Source organism: Zea mays, chromosome 3, assembly GCF_902167145.1.
Source record: "Zea mays cultivar B73 chromosome 3, Zm-B73-REFERENCE-NAM-5.0, whole genome shotgun sequence".
Classification (NCBI taxonomy): Eukaryota; Viridiplantae; Streptophyta; class Magnoliopsida; order Poales; family Poaceae; genus Zea; species Zea mays.
Window position 1 is genome coordinate 20,429,363 of NC_050098.1, and position 25,269 is coordinate 20,454,631.

Sequence of the window (25,269 nt, forward strand, 5' to 3'; positions counted from 1 at the left end):
TTTCAGTATCTTGATGATCTTTCAAAAGACGGAGAAAGTTGACTTGATAACTTAGGCGTTCAACATTTTGAACTTGGAATTCTCCCACCGTTTCAGTATCTTGACATTTTTGCCACGATTGGTTCATGTCCTTTGTTTCTTTATCTGCATGGTACCTGCCCCCCTCCCCCGGTTTAGACATCAGCATGCATCTTTTATTTGTTGATACGTTTCGTTTTCTGTGTGTGACCTGCCATGCATAAAATTGACATTTTGACCATCAATTTGACATCACGTGACAACGGTCCAAATGTCTATCCATTTAGCAAATCATTAGTGATCTGTTCAAACGCATGCGTTGGGGATCGGGATGGATGTTTGATGTTTCTGTTTCCTTTTGGTCGGTTCCTTCTTTCTTTTACTTTTGAAAGCTCTGTGCGCGAAATGAGAAACGATGACAGTTCAGTTGGTGCCATCCTTGTTGCCCATCGATCCCCGCCATACTGTTCTTACTGTATTATGTATAGAAAAGTCAGATAAGCAAATGGACTAGTTAGTGGCCCCTGTAATTGGTGTTTTTTCTTTCTTTCCTTCTCCCTCGTATTAATGAACTGCGGTAACTCTGTTGCCCCTTTTTCGAAAAAAAAAAAGAAAAAGTCAGATAAGCAAATGGACTGGTCTAATTAATTTTGCTGATTTTCGTTTTCATCGCCCCGTCTTCTGTTTGACAATCTGATATCTACAAATTAAAGTCACATTTCTTTTACATAAAATCCCTCTCGCTGACTGAAAAAATTGATAGGTGGTTAATGTGACAACAACTCGAAAAAGATAGGGACTCGACCAATTAACGAGGATAGGGACACATTGCAAACTTGTTAATTACGATGCACATCAAAAGTCGTCAGTATACACAGCCTTCTAGCTAGTGACGTGTGAACAACGTCAGCTCAAAATTTGTGTGACTACTGTCGTTCGAGGTCGAAGTTAACACCGTGATATCGGGGCTAATTTGAATTAGATCTACAGTTGCCAATGCGTGTGTTTAATTATGTGAGATTAGGAGGGATTATGGTAGACAAACATACTAATCTAATGGACACGTACACGGCCATGCACGTGTCGAGTAAGCAGATGTATTATGTGTTAGCCTGGTATGGCGAATTGCGTGTGTTAGCCTGGTATGGTGCATAACGTACATGGCACAAGGTCCAGTCGTAGGTGTGTTTGTCTAAAAAGGACGTCGATCCCATTAAGGGCTTGTTCGGTTAGCTCTCAATCCATGTGGATTGAGTGGGATTGGATGGGTTTGAATCCCAAATAAGTCAAACTTCTTCTCAATTTTTTCCAATCCCATCCAATCCATGTGTATTGGGAATAACCGAACAAGCCCTAAGCAGATGTATTATGGAGGTCTAAGCCATATCTCCCTGGTTTAGGGTTGGTTAGATCAATCTATGGCTTGTAGAGTTCATATCGCTAACCCCAAAGTAACCCAACTATACAAAGTAAGAACATTGCTATATAGTATATCACTAGGTGCCCATATATACGTCGAAATCGTGATTTTATAAATAGTGCACTTATTTTATTGTTTCCATCTAACTCATGACCACGGATTTATAAAAATAGGTTACCACGTTTTCCACGTCAACGTTTGTGTGCGTTTGGTTGTTTTAGTTGGGATCCTGTACTGGTCCAACGGAGTTTACAAAAGATATAGAGGTAACGTAGTAGAAGCTCCAAAAGCATTTTAAAAACACAGACAGGGAACTCGAAGTTTAGAACGCCAGAAAGATAGACTTCAGCCCTTCGTCACCATCTCTTACAAGTCAGTGGCAAGGGGAAAAAAATTTATCAGTGACACGACAACGCTGACTTTCCTACTGCTGTGTTGTCCTGTTGATTAAAAAAAAGTCCAACAAACCTGAAAAGACTAGTCAACCGGGCAAATGCAATTGCCTCTTTTCCCTTTCCACCTTCTTTCTCCTCTCTTTCTATGCTGCAGATCCGATCCCTCTAATCATCTCTACACTATTTCCGGTGCTGTGGCACCATCTCCATTAATTGGGCAAACAAGCTAGCATGACGCAACCCACCTTGCTGTTCCTCCTCCCGCTCTTGGCCACCTCCATGCTCCTCCAATTCCACGACCACGCCAGCGCCGACTGCGAGCCGGCGGCGGCGTGCGGGGACCTCACTCTCCGGTACCCGTTCTGGCTCGGGAGCAGCAGCGCCAACGACACCCATCACGACACGCCTTCCCCATCACCACCCCCATGTGCCCACCACCACCCGGGCTTCGAGGTCTGGTGCAGCGACGACGGCCGCGTGGCCTCCCTGAAGGGCACCTACATCCACGTCCTCAGCATCAACTACAGCGCCGGCTCCCTCGTCGCCTCCCACGCCAGGATCGCCGGCGCCGGCGGCGTGTGCCAGGCCGACTTCAACGTGTCCTCCAGCATCGCGCTCAGCGTGTTCACGTTTAGCCCGCGGAAGAACCGCGCGCTGTGCTTCCTCTACGCCTGCAACGGCACGGCCCCGCCGAGCGGGCCCGGGTACGCGAACGCCACCTCCAGCTGCGCCGCCCCCGTCTACGCGTTCCTCGCCGACGGGGACTTCTACTGGGACAGGCCGCCGGCGGTCGCGGCGGGCGCGTGCAAGTACAGCTACGTGCCGGTGCTCGGGTCGGAGGCGGCGGTCATGACGGCGGCCAACTACAGCCGGCTGCTCAAGGACGGGTTCGTCCTGAACTGGGAGGTGGCGGGAGTCGCCGACTGCCAGGACTGCAACGCCAGTGCCGAGCAGTGCCGGCACGGCAACAGAAGCGCCGCCGCGGGGTCTACATGCGCCGGTGAGTGAATCACAGCCCAATTGCCCTCCGTACACGTCTGTTCCTCCACGGTAGCCAGCGTGTGTGGACGCCGTCGGCCGACACGGACTCGGCACCGGCACGTGTGTTGGTCGTTTTAGCTGCAATAGTTTCTTTCTTGGTGCGTTGCATCATGCGGGTTGCGGCGTGGCGCTGGCTCTGGCGCGTTTGCGTTGCGTCGCATCAGTGCTGCCCACTGGAGCGATCGAGCGTATCCATCCTAGGCCCCATGGAGATTTACAAACCCTAACTGCAATTTGCACGAGGCACGGAGTAGCTCACATGTCACTCTCAGTAACCTTAAGCTCCCCCCCCCCCCCCCCCCCCCCCCAACTGTACCTCTGGGCTCTGACGCGTGCCATCACTGACGCCATCTTGCCGGTCGTGGACCCCACATGCCAATGCCATTAATTAACTTTGTTGTGCCCTCTTCGCGTATCATTGTTCTCGTTAATGCTATGACGCATCAAACGAACAAAAAAATATAAGAACTTGTCTGAAGATTCGGTGCCCTTTGCCGTCACTTTATTACTATTCCTGGAAGTAGGTCTCCCGCCGTTAGCATTGCAAAATGCTCCATTGATTGGGATGTTTCTAAAGCATCCCAATTATATAACAAATCTATGATGCTAGTTTTTAATCATGTTATTAAAAATATCATGGAGTAAAAGAATAAAATTTTGTATAATTTCTTGTGTGCGCTATTTTCTCACTACAACAAAAAGGTAAAAAAACATCAGTATCCTAATTTTGTATCAATTATTTTAAAATATATATATAACGAATTTGAAGTTTACTTTTTATGAATATTAATAGGCACAATGCTAAAAAAAATTACACAACAAATTTTTTATGTTATTTGTTCAAAATCAAAGAAAGAAGACTAAAAATTTAACATCCGAATAACTATCGAGATCTCCATGCCTACATTTGAGGCAAGTGGGTCCACTAACATATATATAAACACTATTTGTTGCCTCTTTAACCTACACTAGAATTGCTGAACAAAAAATCATGGATGGTTTCACAATTAATGAATACTTTAAACTACTCTAGTGTGGGTGATCATTACCTAGGGTGCTACCTTTATATATATGGCAATTAAAAAAAACAAGAATGATATTTTTTATAGACCGAATAGGACGAAGGAAGTATTCTTTTTAGATCAGAGGAGGTTCTACTACTTTATTGTTATGGGTGCATCTACTCTCTTCTTTCACCATAACCTAAAATTACACTTCCATATGCCATTTTTTATCTTCTTTCACCATAACCTAGAATTGCACTTTCATATGCCATTTTGTATGGAGCGAAGGAAAGTAATTATTTAGAGGAGGATCTACTAGTTTATTATTATGGGTGCAAATGCAATTATTACTCTCTTCTTTCACCATGACGTAAAATTATACTTCGATACACCAATCCGACCACGACCTCAACTTTATTTAAATGTGAGAATCCAAATGTCCCATCTAAGCTAGGACGACCCATGCATTACTTCCAACCGAACAAATATCATATTTATATATGGTTTTGGCTTGTACTTCCAAATCCACATATAGAGAATTATTGCGTCGACTACTTTCCTAAGTCTGCTAAGCTCGTCTCCCTGTAGGAATAAGAACATCATTTGCGTGGCGTTTGGTTCACATCAACGTAAATGTGACGTGATTTGGTTACCGCAGATAACCAGGCCAATTTCATTGCAGGCACCTAGTAGCGAATTTAGCCGAGAACATTATTGGGATCAGCAGTGTTAACTTTGCTATATAATATAAATTTTCTTAAACTTTAACAGTGTTTTGCTAAAGAATTTAGAAATTTTATCGGAGTCAGCTGACCGCGACAAATATAGCTAAATTCGCCCCTGTCGGCCCCATGTAATTGAGTCCCGTAGTTAATTGATGACCCTACCTAGGGATGAAAACGGGATGGATACAGCCGGATACAGGGTCATCCCATATCCTACCCTAATGTATTTCTCTCGGATACGGGACCGGATACGGGTAGTTAAGATTCGGGACGGATACAGGACGGGACCGGGTAATAATCCGGACGGGTAAGAAACGGATAACGGATACTACTCGGGTAGGTACCGGATAATTGTCGGGTAGTTCATCCGATGATATTAATTGTCCAACCATCCATAAGTTAAGCAATACATAATCATGTATATGATAGATGAGATGTAAGAAAGGGAAACGGTAAAATTGACATCATGCAGTTCAAAATTGCTTATCACAAGGACATTGTAGAACCAACACCGCAATATTTAAAATTCATAAAATATTCTAGTTTCACTAAAAAAATTTGCAAATAAGTTATAAAAACTAATAAACATTTTATATGAAGATAACTCAAGTCCTCGTATGAAAATGATAAAGTGAAGTATTGATTATATTGAAACTTGGATACTTACACTAATTTTACATGTAACTCATACAAATAAGTGAAAGTGAAAGTAAATAAACGTGGACATCTTATAGATCTTATGATCCAAACATTTTTTATGGTTAGATATGGACATATGTTGTATCTCCGTAAAATTTCACGATTTTTTGAGGCTATTTATGTATTATTAATTTCTTGTCATAGAAAATCATCAAAATACAATTAAATCATTAAAATATTGTTTAAACAAAAAATTATGTATTACAAAGTCATAGATCTCTTCAAGCTCTACAATTTTCATATAAACTTTATCTTCATCCGATTTCATATGTAAAAGTTATGATTTTATAACTATATTATGCAGAAAAAGAAAAAACGGGTACCCGAATTCCGGGTACCCGTATCCGACCCGGGATTTTCGGGTACTGCCCGGGTATTAGTGATTCCGTATCCTACCTGTATCCGAGGTTTAATATCCGGGTAATACCCGTATCCGTCCCGATAAACAAAATACTCGTATCCGTATCCGAAATTACGTCCCGTTTTGGTACCCGTATCCGATACCCGTTCCGGGTACCCGTCCCGTTTTCATCCCTAACCCTACCGCACAAAACTGATACATCACCATCCTCAATATAGGAGGTCATGTTCAGTTTCATCAATATCCATATGGAGACTTCTTCGGCTAATTTTGTCTCATAGATTGAAAAAATTGTGATTTTTTTTAATTTGTTATAGATTAATTAAAACTCATTAAATCCCTTCCAATCCATATGAATTTTGATGAAACCGAACAAGCCGGATTGGAGGGGATTAGGTGCGTTTTAGCACATACGTACTAAGTCAAAATCCTTTATAATATCCATGAGACATGAGACATAAGAATAACCAAACAAGGTATAATCAGATACTAGATACTGACTCGCACTAGTACAAAAAGGCTCAAAGCCTGCGGGGACGATATATTTTTACAGGCGGTTTCGCTTCACCACCGACTGTGCTATTTCTAGTGGCGGTTCCTTAAGAAAACCGCCACTAGAAATCGTATTTCTACTGGCGGTTCCTTAAGAAAACCGCCAGTAGAAATCCATGATTTGTAGTGGCGGTTTTCTTAAGGAACCGCCACTAGAAATACGATTTCTAGTGGCGGTTTTCTTAAGGAACCGCCACTAGAAATCATTTTTATCCTTAATTTTTCGAGTTTTTCAAACGGCCTCGTATGACAAAACCACCAAAATAAAAGTTGTAGATCTCTAAAAGTTATGAAACTTTGTAGTTGACAACTTTTTTATTTGAACTCATTTCGGTTCTCAAAAATTGAATCTAAGTATGTCAAATTTAAAATTCAAATTTTGCAAACTACCTCGGATGAAAAAAGTGTCAAAATAAAAGTTGTAGAACTTCAAAAGTTATTTATCTTTATAGTTGACAACTTGTTTTTTTGAATTCGTTTAGGGTCTCAAATAAGCAATTTACACTCAAATGGTTGTAATATGTGGAGAAAACAACTACAAACTAGACACAAGACATGTCATAGGCGGAGTGGTAGGGGAGGGTACGCGCGAGGGTGAGGTCGCCGGTTCGAATACTAGCAACCGCGTAGCGCGCGAATTTTGCGCGAAAAATGCCGCGACTTGCGACTTCGACGGAGAAAATATGTAAACGATTTGCACTGACGGTTTTATTACGTCGACCGCCAGTGAAAATCGATTTTACCCGCCTGTACAAATGATGATTTCTACTGGCCCCTAGCACTGGCGGTTACGAAAAACGCCACTATAAATAGGTTTACAACCGCCACTATAGAACTTCTCTGTACTAGTGTCGTCGTCTTCTCCTGTAATCATGCATGTTCCTGTTTGCATTTCCATTAGCATTTCAGCAACCAAACGCCACATTGGGAGCGCGCATCCGCTATCACGTCAGTGTCAGTCGTCGCCGTGCTCCGTACGTCTGTTCATCGGCCACACGCCCACACCTCGGAAACTCCGTGTCCCGATGACGACGGCCAGAATGCTCCCAGTCAAAAGTTTTCGGGTCTACGTACATACACGACGCGCGGACTCACCTCCTCACCATTTTACCCAGCTAAGACCTGTGTGTATGTGAGAGCTAGGCCAGTGAGAGCGGCTCACGGCTCACCCACACTTCTGTTCGTCGTCAGCTAACGCCATAATAGCCGCGAAGCTTTCCATGGCTCTGGTCCCATCCTCGTTGCTGCTCTTCCTAGTCTCGTCGTCGGTGTGGGTGGCCTTATCCCTACCGTTGCCGGTGGCAGCAGCTCATGGCGGGCAAGCAGGAGGGCAGCGCTGCTCGCCGTTTCTATGCGGTAACGTGAGCATCGCCTTCCCGTTTGGGCTTATCCCGGATGGCGCCGCGCAGACCAGCTGCGGCGCCGGGTTTGGGTTCCAGGTTCGTTGCTATGACGCCATCCCGCACCTTGGATTTTCTCAAAGCGAGATCAACTTGAAGATCCTCAGCATCTTCTACCACAACCGCTCCTTGCTCCTCGCGGATAGACCATGGTTTACATATTTCAATCGGACTAGCACCAAAGGGTGCCGCATCCCGACGGCCAACACCTCGTCCCGGCTTGCCCCTCCGCTCTCGGTCAGCTCCGACAACCAGAACCTCATCTTCTACAACTGCACCAAGCCACCGTCGCCATTCGAGGGACTCGTGGCCACGACATGCCACGACAACACGTTTGTTCGTGCCGCCGATGGGCGGCGTTCCGACGAGTCAGGCGACTACGTTTTGGAAGGCTGCACCGCTACTAAGGTTCCGGTGCTTGGAGTGTCTGGCAAGGTGATCAACGCTAGCAACTACGACCAACTTGTCTGGGACGGCTTCCTCGCGACATGGCAGTTGCTGCCGACGCCGTCAGGTAACTTCACCCAATCTTGGAACTCAAAGTCTCACTCAGTATATAGTAGGGAAGCGAGTTAAAAAGTGTGTTATAGCTAAGTTATATAGTAGAAATATATCTCGGTGATCTATGGAATCAATTTCTATCTTTCATCAGGCCAAATCAGACGACTAGAAGAGAGGTATACGGTGAATTGGAGCAAATAAAATTACACTCTAGAATAATCCACTCTTTAGTGTTCTTTCGAGTGAAATAGTAAAATTCGAATGGAACTAGCAAAAAATAATAATAGGGTTGCACTCCCCAGCCTGGAGTAGAACATATATTGTGCATTTTTAAACCGGCAAGTAAAGGATTCCGTGGAAATAGTGGAACTGTTTCTTTGGCTGACAACAAGATTCCAATAGATATTCTTTTCCTATCACTAGCATATGCATATTCGTCCCTATCTAGAAGAAAGCCAGCGTAATTTGTTTAAGGAATGATTTGTGGCAGACACGTCTAAATTCATCCATATATCAGTAGTAATTGGGTTCGTAAAAGCCACTCCAGGCTGTTGTCGTCAACACACTTTCTTAGCTCTCGCCAACATTTTCAGGTTGAAAGTTGACACAAGTGGTCATAATTCATCTGGTGCATTCCGTTGACCACCTTTCCTTTTTGGAAAATAATAAAAAGGGTCTGCTAGTCCCTGTTGGGCATTAGAGGTTTGTGTGTACCGTCGTCGCCGTTCGCTAATACTAGTCCAGGTCTTGTCAAAAAGTGGGACGACGAGCTTGTTGGCCGACAGGAGTACAGGACTCAGGAGCGTGTCTTACCCGGAGGCCGGGGCCCGGGGCTGATTAGAGCGCGTGCATCGGGTCAGTGGCTCGCCTCGCCTATAGAAGTTCAAACGGGCGGCACGGCCCGGTCCGACCCAGGCCCGATTAAGGCCGGCCCGATTAAACCCGGCCCGACTAAGCCCGATTATTTATCCGTGCCGTGCCGGGCCGCCCAACGGGCTCAACCATCTGCACGAGCACGGCACGGATAAGGTACGATCGTGCCGGGTCGGCCCGATAAGCACGACCCATTTGCACAACCGGGCTAGCCCGAGCCCGCACACATATAAATCCCAGTTTTCAGGTCAACAAACACAACTGTCACCGGTTCCGTCGCCGCCAAGGTGGCGCGCACCGATCCCTCACGACCTACCAAAATACAGCAAGGTCATGACCATGAGTTCATCACAGAGAAGAGCAGAGCAGATCAGGCACAACCACATTAAGCAATGACAGGAGGTACCGGACGCAATAATCAAATAACAAGCATGTTCCAAGAAATAAATACCCAGATCAGGAGCATATGGTCCATGAAGAGCTAGATCCAGACATCTCACCTCAGTTAGTTAGGGTTAGGGACTTAGGGTTTACGACATGTTACCTGGGCCGGTCAGATACTCAGATCCAGGTCGATGTAGAGACGGGGAGGATAGGATTAGCCGGAGAACGAGCACCAGAACTCCAGAAGACCGAAGACGAGAGGTGGAGCACGGAGCACCAGACGAGCGGTGGAGCGCCAGACGAGCGGTGGTCGGTGGAGCACCAGACGAGTGGTGGTCGGTGGAGCGCCGCCGCGCCGGTGCGGTGGAGGCTTGGACCTTGGAGCGACTGAAGACGGAGGGCCGGTGCGCCGCCAGTTCGCGAGAGGAGACTGGAGAGGGGAGGAGGAGAGGAGAGCTGGAAAGCCGCCGCGCGAGTGAAAGTGAATGGACGCTAGGGTTTTCCGTTTCGGGCGATAGGAATTAGGGGCTGGCGGCTGGCTTATGGGCTGGGCGGCTGGCTGGCAGCTGGCTTCTGCTCACGCGTAGACGGACCGATTTCAAAGCCCGATTCCGTCGTGTCGTGCCCGGGCCAGCCCAACGGGCCGAAACCGCTGCCGAGCACGGCACGCGCTTCGTGCCGGGCTGGGCCCGGGCCCGTTTCCACTCGGGCCGGGCCGTGCCAGTCCCAGGCCGAATTAACGGGCTCCGTGCCGGGCTTTCGAGCCGTGGGCTTTCTGGCCATCTATAGCCTCGCCACTCTGTCGAGTGTCCGTCGGGCCCAGACAGCCAGCCAGTCAAAGGTTTCGGTCCACACAGGTCACAAGAGGACGCGCGGCCTCACCCATTACCCATTAGTCTAGTGCTGGGGATTGGGCCGGGGCCGGGCCAGTCCGGTCCAAGCCCGTCGTGCTTCGTGCTAAACGGGTTCGGGCTAGTAAAGCCCAAAAGATTTTTGGGCCGTGCCGTGCCAGCCCGAAGTATAAAAACAGTGGCCCAGCCCGGCCCTAAACCACGTCGTGCCTTCTTTGGGTCGTGCCGGCCCAAGCCCGACCCGTATATTTGACCACATAAAATCAAAATATTACAACCATATAAAGTTCATAGCTTACTAAATTAAAGATATTAAATAATTCTAGCATCATTTGACCACGTAAACTCCAAATATAACAACAATATAAGGTCGATATCTTACTAAATTCAAGAAATTAAGCAAATTGGGCTTAATTGGGCCGTGCCGGCCCAAGCCCGGCCCAACTATGCGTGCCGTGTCGGGGGCCCGACGGGTCGGAAATTGAGGCCCGGTCCAAGCCCGCCTTCGGGCCGTGCTAGCCCGGCCCATATTATTTCGTGCTAGGCCGTGCTTTGGGTTCCTATTTTCGGGCCGTGCTCGTGCTGGCCCGAAAAGCCCGGCCCATATTCCCAGCACTACATTAGTCAGTCAGCCACTCGCGCGCTCCTGATATTTCCTTCTCCCATCACCGCTTGTCCGCTTCTTTCTTCTAGCTGCTTGTGATGCCATGCTCCCTCCCCCATGACTGCGACGGCGACTCGGCCCGTGCCGTGGCTCTCCCTCGTCTCCTCGCTCTGGACGGCATGGGTGGCGTGGACGTTGCCTGTGGTGCTCGCGACGGCGGCGCCACCGGACCGGCAAGGAGCAGAGCCGGCCTGCTCCCCGACGCTATGCGGCGGCGTGAACATCTCCTTCCCGTTCTGGATCGTCGCCGACCACGCCACGGAGACCAGCTGTGGACTGATCGGGTTCCAGGTCATTTGCTCTAACAACACCACCCCCTACATCGGGTCCTACAAGACTCCGTACTCGTTCCGGATCCTCAACATCTTCTATAGCAACGCCTCCCTGCTCGTCGCCGACGTCCACAAGCTCGGCGACTTCGTCAATGTCAATGGCTCCACCTCCGCCTCCGCCTCCGCCCCCGCTCCTTCCAAGCCCTGCCACTCCCCGACGGGCAACAGCTCCTCCAAGCTCGGCCTCCCTTTCTCGATCAGCCCGGCCAACCAGAACATGGTCTTCTACGACTGCGTGGAGCCGCCGGCGCAGGCGGTGCGGCGGAGCCGCGGGCTCGTGGACACGGCGTGCGGGAACAGGACGCTGGTCGGCGTCGCCAGGCGCCCCGACGTGCCTGGCAGCTACTCCCTGGAGGGCTGCCACGCTACCGTCGTGCCGGTGCTTGTGAGGTCCGGTCAGGCGAACCCAGCGAACTACGAGGAGCTCATCCGTGACGGGTTCCTCTTGACATGGCAACTGCCGCTGTTGCCGCCGCCGTCACCGGCTGGTAAGTAAAGCTCGTAACTACAAATCTTCAGCTACTGTACTGTAGCATAGGTAGAATTGCATTCGATGGGCGAAAAAAGTGTCCAGCGGCTATAGGTACAGGAAGAGGACGGTGGCCGGTAGGCGTTTTAGGTTTAGCCGCCGCCAGTCCGCCGTCCGGGGTCGGCGGGTCGCCAGCACAGAAGTCAACGAGATAGACTACGACCGGTCAAAGTCTCGCCACCGTCCTTCCTGGCTTTCTCCCCTCATCATCATATCCGTCTTCCGGCCGCCTCGTCCTATTCCATTCCTTGTTCACTGTTCGGTCGGGCCAGGAGGTCCCTGGCCGCCGAACTACCGACTCCAAAACCCAAGCCACTCTCCATCCCCAATCCGCTATGCAACCGGCTCCTCCTCCTCCTACTGCTCGCTTCCTTCCTCCTCCCGCCGCCGGCGGCCAGCACGGCAGGCTGCTGGCCCAAGGAATGCGGGGGGGCTCAACATCACGTACCCGTTCTGGCTGGAGGAGCCCGGGCAGCCGCCGTGCGGGCCGCCGTCCTTCCGGCTCCGGTGCAGCAGCGGCGGCGGCTCGTTCCTGAGCATCTTCCCCGGCAACCGCTCCTTCCACGTTGTGGACCACAACCTCCCGCTCGCCACCGGCTGCCCGCCGCCGACGGTGAACGTCTCGCTCCTCTCGCCGGCCGGGACGTTTGCCTTCAGCCGAGCCAACAGGGAGCTGCTCTTCCTCGGGAAGTGCACGGCGTTCCCGCCGCCGGATTCGGCCGGGTTTCGCAGCCTGCCTTGCGACAACCGCTCCTTCGTCAGGGTAGGCGTCGGCCGGGATTTGTCGATCCCGCACGGCTGCCTCTTCACGGTAGTGCCGATCCTCCGGGTTCCCGAGGGAGGTGAGGAGGACGGCTACGTCGCGAGCATGGAGAACGGGTTTCTCGTGGAGTGGACAGCGGTGCCGGACGATTGCCCCAAGTGCATGGTACGGCTACGGCGACACGAAGTTCGCCTGTGATTGCTCCGGCGACAAGTGCGGTGAGTTCACGAAATTAGAAGTGCACAGCAATTTTCGCCCTTTCCTTGTCGCAAAATACAGAGGAAGCAAAACTAACACACACACATAAAGAAAAGGGGATCGAAAAAATCCAACCACAATTAACAATCAATAGAGGGTTGCTTAACTCCTACTCCTATACTCGTACTCCTCTGGTAGTCGATTATCTTGTTTACACATGTGTTGAGGTGGATTAGGGTGTAAATTAGTTTAATTTACACCTCAATCTATATCAACACATATGCATCGTGGTCAGTAACAGAGTATCCAAACTAACCTCATCGGTGGTTCTTTTTCTCGAACAAAACCGGTAGTCCATTTGTAATGCAATGCAAATATGCAAACCGCATCAACGGATTCAGTGATTCTAGTCTCCATTTGGGTGCCAGGTACCGTCCTGGCAATGGCATAAAGCCGATATCGAGAATACTTGAATAGTAACAGGCCGTCTTTGTAAATTCAGCGGATGTTTAAATGTACTAGAGCTAATAGTTAGTAGCTAAAATTAGTTGAAGACATCCAAACACCCTAGCTAATAGTCTAACTATTAACTATTTTTAGTAAATTAGTTAATAGTTAGCTAGTTATTTGTTAGTTAGCTAATTTTACTATAATTTTTTAGTCAACTAACTATTTACTCTAGTGCATTCAAACACTCTTATCGTGAATCGTGACCAATGCTGCATAGAATATTCTACGTCGATTGAAAAAAAAGTCTGCCCCTCTATGTGGCCAGCTGTTATAGACTCTTTTGTGGGCCGACAATATGCCAGGCGCCAGAATAATTATGCCCAGCCATTTGTTAGATGCCGGCCGGGTGTTAGAGAAGTTTTAGGAGGCTTATCCTCCCTGGAGCTTATCTCCTTAATAATCTCCTAAGTTGTTCCCTGGAGCTTATCTCCTTAATAATCTCCTAAGTTGTTAGGCCCCGGAGCTATAAGGGTGCCTCAGATTGTAATAGGGTTTTTTATCAACAGAAGTCGCACCTGCGTGGGCGGCTGCTTGATCACAGTGGCGACCCCCACGCGCCCTGGTGATCGTGTTCCTCAGCCGCCACGCTGCGTGCCCTATTCCCTGCGCTCCTCCACTCAATCCACCCTACTAACTCACCCTTCGTGGTGTACGCCTCCCCGTCCTACATCACAGCAGGATTCGTAACAATTTGGTATCAGATTCAGCCGCTGCATCGACATCAATGTCCGGCGGCGACGACGAGACTGGGAAGATGACGGACTCCGAGAAGCTTGATCGCATTCTGGGGCAACTCGCCACCATGAATCACCGGCTGGACACTCATGCGCAGCGTATCACTCTCCTGGAGCAGGAACCCCCCACCCAGACGGGCTCGCCGCGGGGACAGCCTCTGCCCTCGATGACCCTGCCTACAGGTCCTGCACTCGAGAGCCATGTTGGTGCAGGGGCAAACTGCATCTGGGGGCAGCGACGGTGGATATGGAAGTGGTCGCCGGGGCATTCTTGGTGGACACCGTGATCGCCACGACGAAGGAGGACTACGCAGGCCCAATTTTTCTTTTCCCCATTATGATGGTGATTCTGATCCCTTGCCATGGCTGAACAAATGTGATACATATTTTCGCGGCATGGGAGTTCATCAAGACGAGAGGGTCTGGCAAGCATCGCTTCACTTGGAAGGTGTGGCTGCGGAATGGTTCTATGCCTTGGAGCGCGATCTAGGCGGCGTGCTGACTTGGACACGCTTCATTGAGTTCATCCAGATGCGCTTCGGGCCACCACTCAGGTTCAATGGCATGGCTGATTTAAAAGAACTGAAGCGCACAGGCACCGTGGAAGAGTATTCGCGCCAATTCTTAACCCTGATGTGCCGTTGTGACGACATGTCTCATCGGCAACAGTCTAACATGTACACAGCAGGCTTAGGCGAACCTCTCCGAACTGATGTGGAATTACAAACTCCAGAGACGCTGCAGCGTGCTATGCATCTGGCCAGGGTGTATGAACGACGTTTGATACACACGGGCAGCTCCACTGGACAGTCCACAACAGCTCTGGAAGTACCCTCCAAACCTGCAGCACCAACAATGGCACGACCGGCAGCAACTACGGCCAACCGACCACGTTTTAGGCGCCTATCTCCAGATGAGTTAGCCGCCAAACGCGCCAGTGGAGAATGCTACCACTGTAAGGAAAAATATTCACCAGAACACAAGTGTTCAGGCCGTGGTATATTCTTGCTTGAATTGGAAGAAGAGGATACAACCACAGAACCTCCATTACCAGTCGACTTGGGAATTTCTCTTCAGGCCATGACTGGGATAGGCGTCACAGATACTCTCAGGCTCCCAGTCACAATCAACGACATCAATTTAACTGCACTAGTGGATTCAGGATCCACTCACACATTCCTCAGTGAAGCTGCAGTGGCACGTCTCGGATTGCAAGTGCTGTCCCAGCCAGGCCTATCGGTAAAAGTTGCCAATGGAGAACGCATTTCAAGCAAGGGTCAAATCACAGCAACCCTCACCATCGGGCAGGAGAAATTCACCACAACATGTTATTCCTTGCCTCTTGATGGTTTCGATCTCGTATTAGGAGTGCAGTGGCTGCGATCTCTAGGACCGGTGGTCTGCAACTTTGACACACACACAATGGCATTCTGGAGGAAGGGAAGGTTGGTACAATTGACAGGGGTTGGGGACTCAGTGTTGGGATTTGCATCCATGGACAAGAACAGGGATTGTATGGAAGAACTGCTGTCCTCTTTCTCTGATTTGTTTCAGGACCCTCAGGGACTGCCACCATCACGTCGCCAAGACCATCACATACGGTTGCTGGCTGGTACAGAACCAGTGGTTGTACGACCCTACCGATACCCTCAACTGCTTAAAGACGAGATTGAGCGTCAGTGTGATCAGATGTTGGCACAAGGCATCATTCGAGAGTGCACATCAGCATTCTCGTCACCTGTATTATTGGTCAAGAAGGCAGATAAAACATGGAGGTTTTGCACTGATTACCGTGAATTAAATGCAAAAACAATCAAGGACAAATTTCCAATTCCGGTGGTGGACGAGCTACTTGATGAACTCCGAGGTGCAAGTTTCTTCACAAAGCTGGATCTCCGGAGTGGTTATCATCAAGTTAGGATGCACCCGGATGACATCCACAAAACAGCCTTCCGTACACATTGTGGTCACTTTGAATTTCTAGTCATGCCGTTCGGCCTGACTAATGCGCCATCCACATTCCAAGCTCTGATGAATGATATAATGAAGCCTTTCATCCGAAAGTTCACCCTGGTATTCTTTGATGACATTCTGATATATAGCTCGTCTTGGACAGAACACTTACAACATGTGAAGCAAGTATTCCAATTACTGCGAGACAACAACCTTGTTCTTAAGAAGTCCAAGTGCTCATTTGGTAAATCTGCAGTCACATACCTTGGACACATTGTCTCTGCGCAGGGGGTCGCCATGGACCCTTCCAAGGTGGACGCAGTTGAATCATGGCCCATACCGAGGACCATCCGAGCACTCTGCAGTTTCCTAGGACTCACAGGGTATTACCGCAAGTTTATAGCAGGATATGGGTCAGTGGCAGCTCCTCTTACAGCCCTTCTGAAAAGAGATGCATTCCACTGGACAGAGGAAACAACCGAGGCTTTCTGTCAACTCAAACAAGCCTTGCTGACAGCACCACTTCTCCAGTTACCGGATTTCGACAAAAGGTTTTTCATTGACTGTGATGCCTCCGGCTCTGGATTTGGAGCAGTCCTGCACCAAGGAGATGGTGCCATAGCCTTCTTCAGCAGGCCGGTGTCCCTTCATCACCAAAAATTGCCAGCATATGAGCGGGAGTTGATTGGATTGGTAAAGGCAGTTCGACACTGGCGGCCATATGTCTGGGGCCGACCCTTTACACTCCGCACTGACCACTATAGCTTAAAATTCTTGCTCGATCAGCGGCTGTCAACAATCCCTCAGCATACTTGGGTCAGCAAACTGTTTGGGTATGATATAACAGTGGAATACAGGCCCGGCAAGTTGAATGGCGCAGCAGATGCATTGTCTCGCCGAGAGGAAGATACAGGAACTGTGTATACCCTTTCTTCCCCTTCCTTTGATCTCTTCTCTACTTTGCAAACAGAGGCTGACTCAGACCCTCAAGTGGTTGCAGTCCGCGCTCAGCTGGCAGAGGGAAAAGCAAGTCCTGACTGGACAATGGCAGATGGCTTACTACAGTTCAAAGGCAAGGTATTCATCCCGGATGCATCCACTTTGTGGCCTCAACTTCTGGCCCAAGCACATGAGTCTGGTCATGAAGGCGTGCAGAAGACAGCCCATAGGTGGCGCACATCATTTTACAATTCTAAAGCTCTCCAACGTGTTAGGGAGTTTGTGCGCAGCTGTGCAGTTTGCCAACAACATAAGACTCAGCATCTTCACCCAGCCGGCCTACTTCAACCCTTGCCAATTCCCTCTATGGTGTGGGCTGATATATCAATGGACTTTATTGAAGGATTTCCAAAGGTTGGTGGCAAGTCAGTAGTTCTAACAGTGGTGGATCGGTTCTCTAAGTATGGTCATTTTATTACTTTAGGCCATCCATATTCAGCAGCATCAGTGGCAAAGGCCTTCTTTGACGAAATTGTCAAACTTCATGGTCTGCCATGCTCGATAGTCAGTGATCGGGACACAGTTTTCACTAGCCAGTTCTGGACTGAACTATTTACCATGGCTGGAGTGAAGTTACAAATGAGCTCAGCATTCCACCCACAAACCGATGGTCAGTCAGAAGTTGTTAACAGAATAATCACCATGTATCTGCGTTGTCTAGCTGGGGACCGTCCTAAATCATGGCTGAAATGGTTACCATGGGCAGAATTTTGCTATAATTCATCATATCAATCGGCACTGAAATGTTCTCCATTCAAAGTTGTCTACGGACGGGAGCCTCCTCCAATGGTCTCCTATCAAGCAGGGGACTCAAAGGTGGCTGCGATTGACTCCCAGTTGCAGGACAGGGATGAATTTCTTGCTGAAATCAAGGACCGACTAGTGCAAGCCCAAGTAACTATGAAGAGTTATCAGGATAAACGGCGTCGGGAGGTGGAATTCAACATTGGTGATTGGGTATGGCTACGATTGCAACAAAGGACTGTTGTGGGCGTCACCTCAGCTGCACCATCCAAATTGGGGCCCAAATTTTTTGGTCCATATCAAGTCATTCAGAGGATAGGGGCTGTTTCATACAAGCTTCAGTTACCACCAAATGCAAGAATTCATGATGTGTTTCACGTCTCTCTCCTAAAGAAATTTGAGGGACCTGCCCCATCCCAGTTGGTTCCACTGCCACCTCTTCTACATGGGCGTGTTATCCCAGCGCCAGAAAAGGTTCTAAGGGCCAGACTCAACAGAGGAGTCTGGGAAGTGTTGGTCAAATGGATTGGGCGTTCAGATGCAGATACTTCATGGGAACAGGTGGAAGAATTCAAACAGCAGCATCCAACATTCGCGCTCGCGGACGAGCTCTTTGTCGAGGAGGGGGGAAGTGTTATAGACTCTTTTGTGGGCCGACAATATGCCAGGCGCCAGAATAATTAGGCCCAGCCATTTGTTAGATGTCGGCTGGGTGTTAGAGAAGTTTTAGGAGGCTTATCCTCCCTGGAGCTTATCTCCTTAATAATCTCCTAAGTTGTTCCCTGGAGCTTATCTCCTTAATAATCTCCTAAGTTGTTAGGCCCCGGAGCTATAAGGGTGCCTCAGATTGTAATAGGGTTTTTTATCAACAGAAGTCGCACCTGCGTGGGCGGCTGCTTGATCACAGTGGCGACCCCCACGCGCCCTGGTGATCGTGTTCCTCAGCCGCCACGCTGCGTGCCCTATTCCCTGCGCTCCTCCACTCAATCCACTAACTCACCCTTCGTGGTGTACGCCTCCCCGTCCTGCGCATCGCAGCAGGATTCGTAACACCAGCCTGCTTCGACGGCAAATAAATGTTTTTGGTTGATTAGTGTCAGTTATTCCATTGATTGGGGCGTTGAGGCCTGCTGTCTGTATTATAGCCAAACACATTGGTTGAGGTATTCAACTACACTGTTTGAAAAAGATGCCGGTCACGATCAAAGGATCTTCAGGGGCGGGGCAAGGCAGCCGGCCTCCGCCGACGAGATCGTGACACCTTGTTAAGGCATCGCTAAGCGGTAAGATAAGGATCAGCGGTAAAGGCGTCCAGGTCGCCTTACTGAGTAGGCTAAGGCGTCGTCCTGTCGCTTTCAATCCAGTTATAGGTCTACACAATAATGGTAACCGAAAACAACACAAGGAGGTTTCAAACAAGGCACTGGATTACTGTTGCCATCCTAATTTAACGTATCACAGATGTGCTTCCATCCTAGCTTTTTTTTTGTCTTGTCTCAGATATTTTCTTAACTGATGCTGGTCCTGTTTTCAGCAGTTCCAAAGACCACATAATCTATATGGACATACAATTTTGATGTCGTTACCATGGTCTAGAAGTCAAGATTATTATTTATTTTACCTCTAAATAAGTCAAGATTACTATTTCTTTTAATTCTAAAGAAGTCAAGATTACCACCTTCAATTGAGAATCTGACATCGAGCAGTTGCTGCATTTTCTTGTGGTGTCCTTTTCCGCTCTACGCCTCCAGTTTCTTACCATAATCATTTATACCTTGACACGTCGTTAAGATTTAGGTTGTAACATAGCCAACTTTCTGTTTTTTCCATGATGTTTCTGGAGACCAGAGAGAGATGTTCAGCGCATCAACTTATACCATACTCTGATAATTGACCATTGTATATGGAACGGGGGAAATAGCAGTAGCAAAATTTCACCTGTAGGGACCAAATAATGTGGCTTTGTCTCTAGGACAACATCATGTTCAATGCTGGCTGTAGGACACTGAGAATTTGCAGGTTTATCATTAGCAAAACATTGCGAATATACCTATTTGACATCTGCAAGTACATCTATGTTGTACATCCGTACAGGCTTATTTGTTCTCCTGCCACTCAAAGATGCAAAATGGTCAGTATTGCTGGACATCGAATGCTGACAAGCATCTCTGTGTTTAAACATACACCTCTTTGTTTCCCTGGACAGCTCTTTTTATTTCTATTCTCCTCAAATATACTGTCATATATTAACTGCCAGCCGTGGAAGGCTATAGACTAATTTAATCTAAAAAATATTACATTTAAAGTAGCAAGCTATTCACAGTTACTATTCTTATGCAGGACCAAAAGGCAGGACAAGTAAGGTAGTCGGAATTGGTGAGTACTAAACATGTAGTTGTATTTTGTATCATTTCCTGCACTACCCAAACATTTTAGCATCTTATGCTGCAGAATCTCTAGGATCAATTGGTTACCACATATATTGCTAATGTTGATACACTATTATGGGCAGTATGTGGAGTAGTAGCCGTCAGTCTATTGGCAGCGTGCTTCTTTTTTGTCTGGCACAAGCGCAAGAGGAGGAAACAAGCTAGAGCACCAAATGGCTTCATGCATAGTGAATCTTCATTGCAATCATACAGCAAAGACCTTGAGTTGGGTGGCTCTCCACAGATTTTCACTTATGAGGAGCTTGAAGAAGCTACTGATGGATTTAGTGACTCGAGGGAACTTGGTGATGGTGGTTTTGGAACTGTTTACAAAGGTGGGGATACTGTTTACAGAGATCCCTTGTCATTCTCAACTCTGCAGTTTGCATCTCATCATTTCCATATTAACAGATGAAACTGTGATCGATAGGAGCTAGAGCTATACGTAAAAATATTATTTATCGCTTTTCATATTGACTTTACATGACAAGCTGACCCTTTTTATTCTTCAGGGAAACTCCAGGATGGGAGAGTAGTTGCGGTTAAGCGCCTCTACAAGAACAACTACAAACGGGTTGAACAGTTCAAAAATGAGGTAGACATTTTGTCCCGCCTCCTCCACCAGAACCTAGTCATCCTATATGGCTGCACGTCGCGTAGCAGCCGTGACCTTATGCTCGTGTACGAGTTCGTCCCTAACGGGACAGTCGCAGACCATCTTCATGGATCCCGTGCGTCAGAACGCGACCTTACATGGCCTCTAAGGGTGAACATTGCCATAGAAACAGCTGAAGCACTTGCATACCTCCATGCGGTCGAAATCATACACCGCGATGTCAAGACCAACAACATACTGCTGGACAACAGCTTCCACGTCAAAGTCGCCGACTTTGGGTTGTCGCGTCTGTGCCCTCCTGAAGTCACACACGTATCAACTGTCCCGCAGGGCACACCAGGCTATGTTGACCCGGTGTACCACCAGTGCTACAAGCTAACTGAGAAGAGCGACGTGTACAGCTTCGGCGTTGTGTTGGTGGAGCTCATCTCCTCTAAACCAGCTGTTGACATGAGCAGGACCCACAGCGATATCAACCTGGCCAACATGGCTCTCAACAGAATCCAGAACCACGAAGTTGATCGGCTGGTTGACCCTGAGCTTGGATATGAGACTGACGATGGAACAAAGAAATCGATAGATCTCGTCATGGAGTTGGCATTTCAGTGTTTGCAGTTAGAAAGGGATTCAAGGCCGTCAATGAAGGAAGTAGTGGTGGCCCTGAACTGTATCAAGAATGGGGATTCCCCAGAGAATAAGATGGACAGGAGCTCCTCATCTCCTAAGGAAGACGCACACTTGCTGACCAATAGCATACAGTATTCGCCTGACTCTGTAATCCACAGATTCCATAGCCAATCGACTACGCACTCGGCAGCATCAAATGCTAGTGGATGAGATACCTTGTATATATACTGATCCTGAAGAAATAAAGCCCCATCGGACGAATTGTAAACAGTATAGAGATTTGTTAGTGAACTGATTCATCTGGGTAAGTTGTTTCTTCTTTGTTAACTGGCTCGTAGTACAAAGCCGGGTTGTATGTGACCACAGCAGGAGCTTGGCATAATCTTAAACATTAGGGAAAGTAGTAGAATCAGTCTCAGGCCAAAAAATCTACAAGCTTTTTTTTTCATTTTGACAAAAGAAGGGGGGGGGGGGCTGCCGATGACAGTAATGGAGCAACACGAAACAAACAAATCAAGCTCGTACTCATTGGCTGACAGTCCAGTTCCAGTATTTGGTCTATCATGTTTAAGTTATCTTGACCATGCACTTTGTGGTCTTTTAGGCGTGATCACTTCCATTTTATATTACCACATTCGCACTTACCCCTGCAGTCAATTTTTGTGAGTGGACATGATTTTCGGGATGTGTATGAGTGATGTTGGCGTCCCTGGGTTTGCGACACTGCTCTTATCCCTGGCAATTTAAGACATCTTCTAGTTTTGCTATCAGTGTGGAAATTATCAGGCATATATCTTCTGATGGAAGTTCAGGCCTGAACCGCTGTACTCCTAGTCCTAGGCAATACAAGGAAGTAAATTGCATATGCGTACCTGAATGAGCAGACGGCAACCAGCCGGGTCTCCGCTCTCGCCAGGCGAGGCGGCAGCTTGTGCGACGCCACAGCCACGATGGGCAATCGCCTCCTCGCCGCCGTCAGACGGTAGTCCAGTTCGCGGTTGCCGGTTGCTGTCAGGCTCCCGGCCCCGAATCCCGAACGGATTCGCCCTCCTCGCCCTAGGCCGTTTGCGGGCCGAACGCCGTGCCACATCTATAATCCCCGGGCTGCTTCGGTAAAGAAGCTTTTCCGGGCCAGGCTGTCGTGCTAGCAAAGCCCAATTTAAACGTCAAGGAAAAAAGTCTAATTTACGTGATTTTCATTCCCAAATCTACCGTCAACTCTTAAAAACCGTTCATTTTTACACTTTGAGCAGTTTTGATGATAGTTTTACTAGTGTTCAACAAGCTAAATCAAACTATTTTTTTAAAAAAATACATATAAAATTAATAAAACTAAATGTACAAGCATATTTTTACATATAAAAGCAATCCAATTAAACCTGGTTTAATCTTAGAAAATTTGTTTTAACCCACAAAATAATGAAACTAATTTAATCCTTTTTCTTCTAAGGTCATGCTTGATCTTATGTGTCTAGCTTAACATTGTTTAGACGTTGATGAACTTATTTCGTACTTACTTGCTAGTAGAAACTCTCATTGTTTATTATTAGTCAATGTTGATCGTATAGACTACAAAGTAGTGCCGGCGAAATATCATCAGGGCCATAGTGGGCACTGCCGCACTGGTTTCTTACCTTGAATAGTTTTTCGAAGTAGAACAATTGTGTGGCTGTATGGCACATGCATGCTCTCGTTGTCTATTATACTTGGTCTACGTTAATCACCAAAGTGACTTTAGTGACAACACAAATGATTGTACTGTAACCACATTATATTTAATACTATCTAGTTTCAACTTATCATGTTCATATTACTTGATTCTATCTATACAATGACCCATGTGCTATCATCTAGATTTTTTTTTATACAACGACGTTACTCTCTACAAGTGAAAGCGCGCGGGCGACACGCATGTGATAAAAAATATATTACACATAAGATATGGAGCTTTTTATTTCTTGCCAGGTTGATATTGTCAAAGAGCATGGCATTTTACTGAAAGCAGTTTAGGTCCTTTAATTTCGATCTCAACCTCGTCACCACCAAGGCTTAATTTTTTTTCAGACGACAATTGGTTCATGGTTGGTGCTGGTTATGAAGCCTTTTGATTCTAAATGAAATTTGACTTGCAACTGGCAGTAATATGTTTGGTTGTATGACCTATAATGATGAATTTCCTCCCCACACCGTCACTAGATTCGGTTCACGTCAGTCGGAACCAGTCAGAGTCACAGCACAGTACCACTCCACTGGTTAAAAACGAACGCGTCAAATCCCGTCGCCCAACGGCACACGCATTCCCGTTTCGTCTCGTCCCGTCCCGGGGCGAAAACTGGGATCCGATGGCGACGTACGCGCGCACCCCGACGACAAGACGCCATTAATTAGCACGAGCACGAGCACGAGCAGCGGGTCTCACCAGCCAGAAATCGCGTGTCCTCTAGCACCGTGGTGGTGAGCGCCTGACGGTGCTCCTGATGCGGACGCCTGACGGTGCTCCTGATGTGTCCTGGGGCAGACCGAGTCCCCGCGCCGCTCTCCCAGCCTTCCAAATGGCGAATGTGTGGCGTGTTGCGGGCGTCGCAAGCTAACACGTCGTCGTAAACAAAGGAATCAGGGAATGTGTTTTTGTGGGTTTTGAACCTAGCTTGGACAATCTTAGCGGTGTGCCAAGCTGCCAGGTAGGGACAAAAATGGACAAACTCTTTTTTATTTTTCACATTTTATTTCAGAAACGAGACAAAAAAAAGGACCATCGAAAACGGGACCTGTGAGGTGATAAAAACAAACCAAAGCAAACAGAATAAATCAATAAGGAGTTGGAATCAGACGTAAAAACGAAAACATCATCACGTAGAGAATAAAAATAAAGTAGTACTACGATCAATAAAAAATCTCATCTAGAAAAGAAAATAATCGATTATGGAATAGTACTATGATCAATCAAAAATACGAATTCGAACAGATCAATGTAGAAATCGGCACGAAACATGATATATCCTGACCGTTTTCACCCGTACCGCCAGGTGTTACCAAGATGTTACCAAGGTTAAAAATCTCGCTTGGAATTCGACGATAACCGTTACTTATTTCTGTTCCCAATGAATAATTTCCGTTTTCACCCCTACTGCCAGGTGTTGCCAAGGTTGAAAATCTCGCTTAGAATTCGACAATAACCGTTACTTATTTCTGTTCCCAATGAATAATTTCGGTTTTTCTCTTGATTTTTTAAAATTTAGAAATATAAAGAAATCGGAAAAATGTAATAAAACCAGATGTTCTAGAAATATATTTTTATTCAAAAATTTATGGCTTGATATATATAAAAAATACTTTTTAAGCTAATCAACATTTTCCAGTGGTAAATCATCGAAAATCACCCGAGATTAGCGAAAACCGTTTTTCAAATTTAAAATCACAAACCACTCGGGAATGGAGAAATTCAACAAAACTCGCTCCTTTTTTTTTTGATTTCACTGGTGACCGAGAAATGGCTAGAAAACGATATGTACAGGCCTCGTTGGAATAGTTGCATACAACAGGGTCTGATACAGATAGCTATCCTGAAAGCATAGAAGAATACCATATGTGCCCACGATAGAACTGATAGATAATATGGTTGTGTATAAATACGATACTTGTATAACAAAAGCACAGTTCAGAATCCTAGACTAGATCATGTGAAGACTAAAATTAAATATTATACATACACATATTTTTTTGAAAGGGAAAAGGCAAAAGAATTGCCTTCCAATATATTAGATAAAAAGGAGAAAACACTGTACAATAACTGGCACCAGAAATGGCGCCAACACCAAAACCACTAGACAAGCAATACCTAGCTAGCACCACTGAAAAAAATCTAATCCTCTGGACAGGCCCGCAGACACTACTAGCAGGCTAGACCTGTACCCACAAGATCTTTCACCATCTGCATCACTTGTTCT

The 25,269-nt window shown here is 47.3% G+C and overlaps 1 protein-coding gene across 3 annotated transcripts; it reads left to right on the forward strand.

Moving 5' to 3' along the window:
• Window positions 1-1,386: 1,386 nt before the first annotated feature.
• LOC100281682 (uncharacterized) lies at window positions 1,387-21,964 on the forward strand. 3 transcript variants are annotated; one of them, XM_008674618.3, is made up of 4 exons: window positions 1,387-2,833; window positions 19,991-20,026; window positions 20,163-20,414; window positions 20,592-21,964. In XM_008674618.3, the coding sequence occupies exons 1-4, from the start codon at window positions 2,065-2,067 to the stop codon at window positions 21,530-21,532; spliced, it is 1,998 nt and encodes a 665-aa protein (XP_008672840.1). In that variant the 5' UTR covers window positions 1,387-2,064; the 3' UTR covers window positions 21,533-21,964. The 3 variants fall into 3 exon arrangements, with proteins under 3 accessions (XP_008672840.1, NP_001355005.1, NP_001355004.1); NM_001368076.1 differs by lacking the exon at window positions 1,387-2,833 and adding an exon at window positions 7,349-8,129 and having other exon boundaries at window positions 20,592-21,684; NM_001368075.1 differs by lacking the exon at window positions 1,387-2,833 and adding an exon at window positions 10,928-11,708 and having other exon boundaries at window positions 20,592-21,719.
• The last annotated feature ends 3,305 nt before the right edge of the window (window positions 21,965-25,269 follow it).

What these genes read in the sequence shown, in the direction of transcription:
- LOC100281682 (XM_008674618.3), top strand. Translation starts at nt 2,065, where the DNA reads ATGACGCAACCCACCTTGCTGTTCCTCCTCCCGCTCTTGGCCACCTCC. An exon ending in AAGTAAGGTAGTCGGAATTG is followed by an intron (nt 20,027 to 20,162) that starts GTGAGTACTAAA and finishes TATTATGGGCAG; the next exon opens with TATGTGGAGTAGTAGCCGTC. An exon ending in TTTTGGAACTGTTTACAAAG is followed by an intron (nt 20,415 to 20,591) that starts GTGGGGATACTG and finishes TTTATTCTTCAG; the next exon opens with GGAAACTCCAGGATGGGAGA.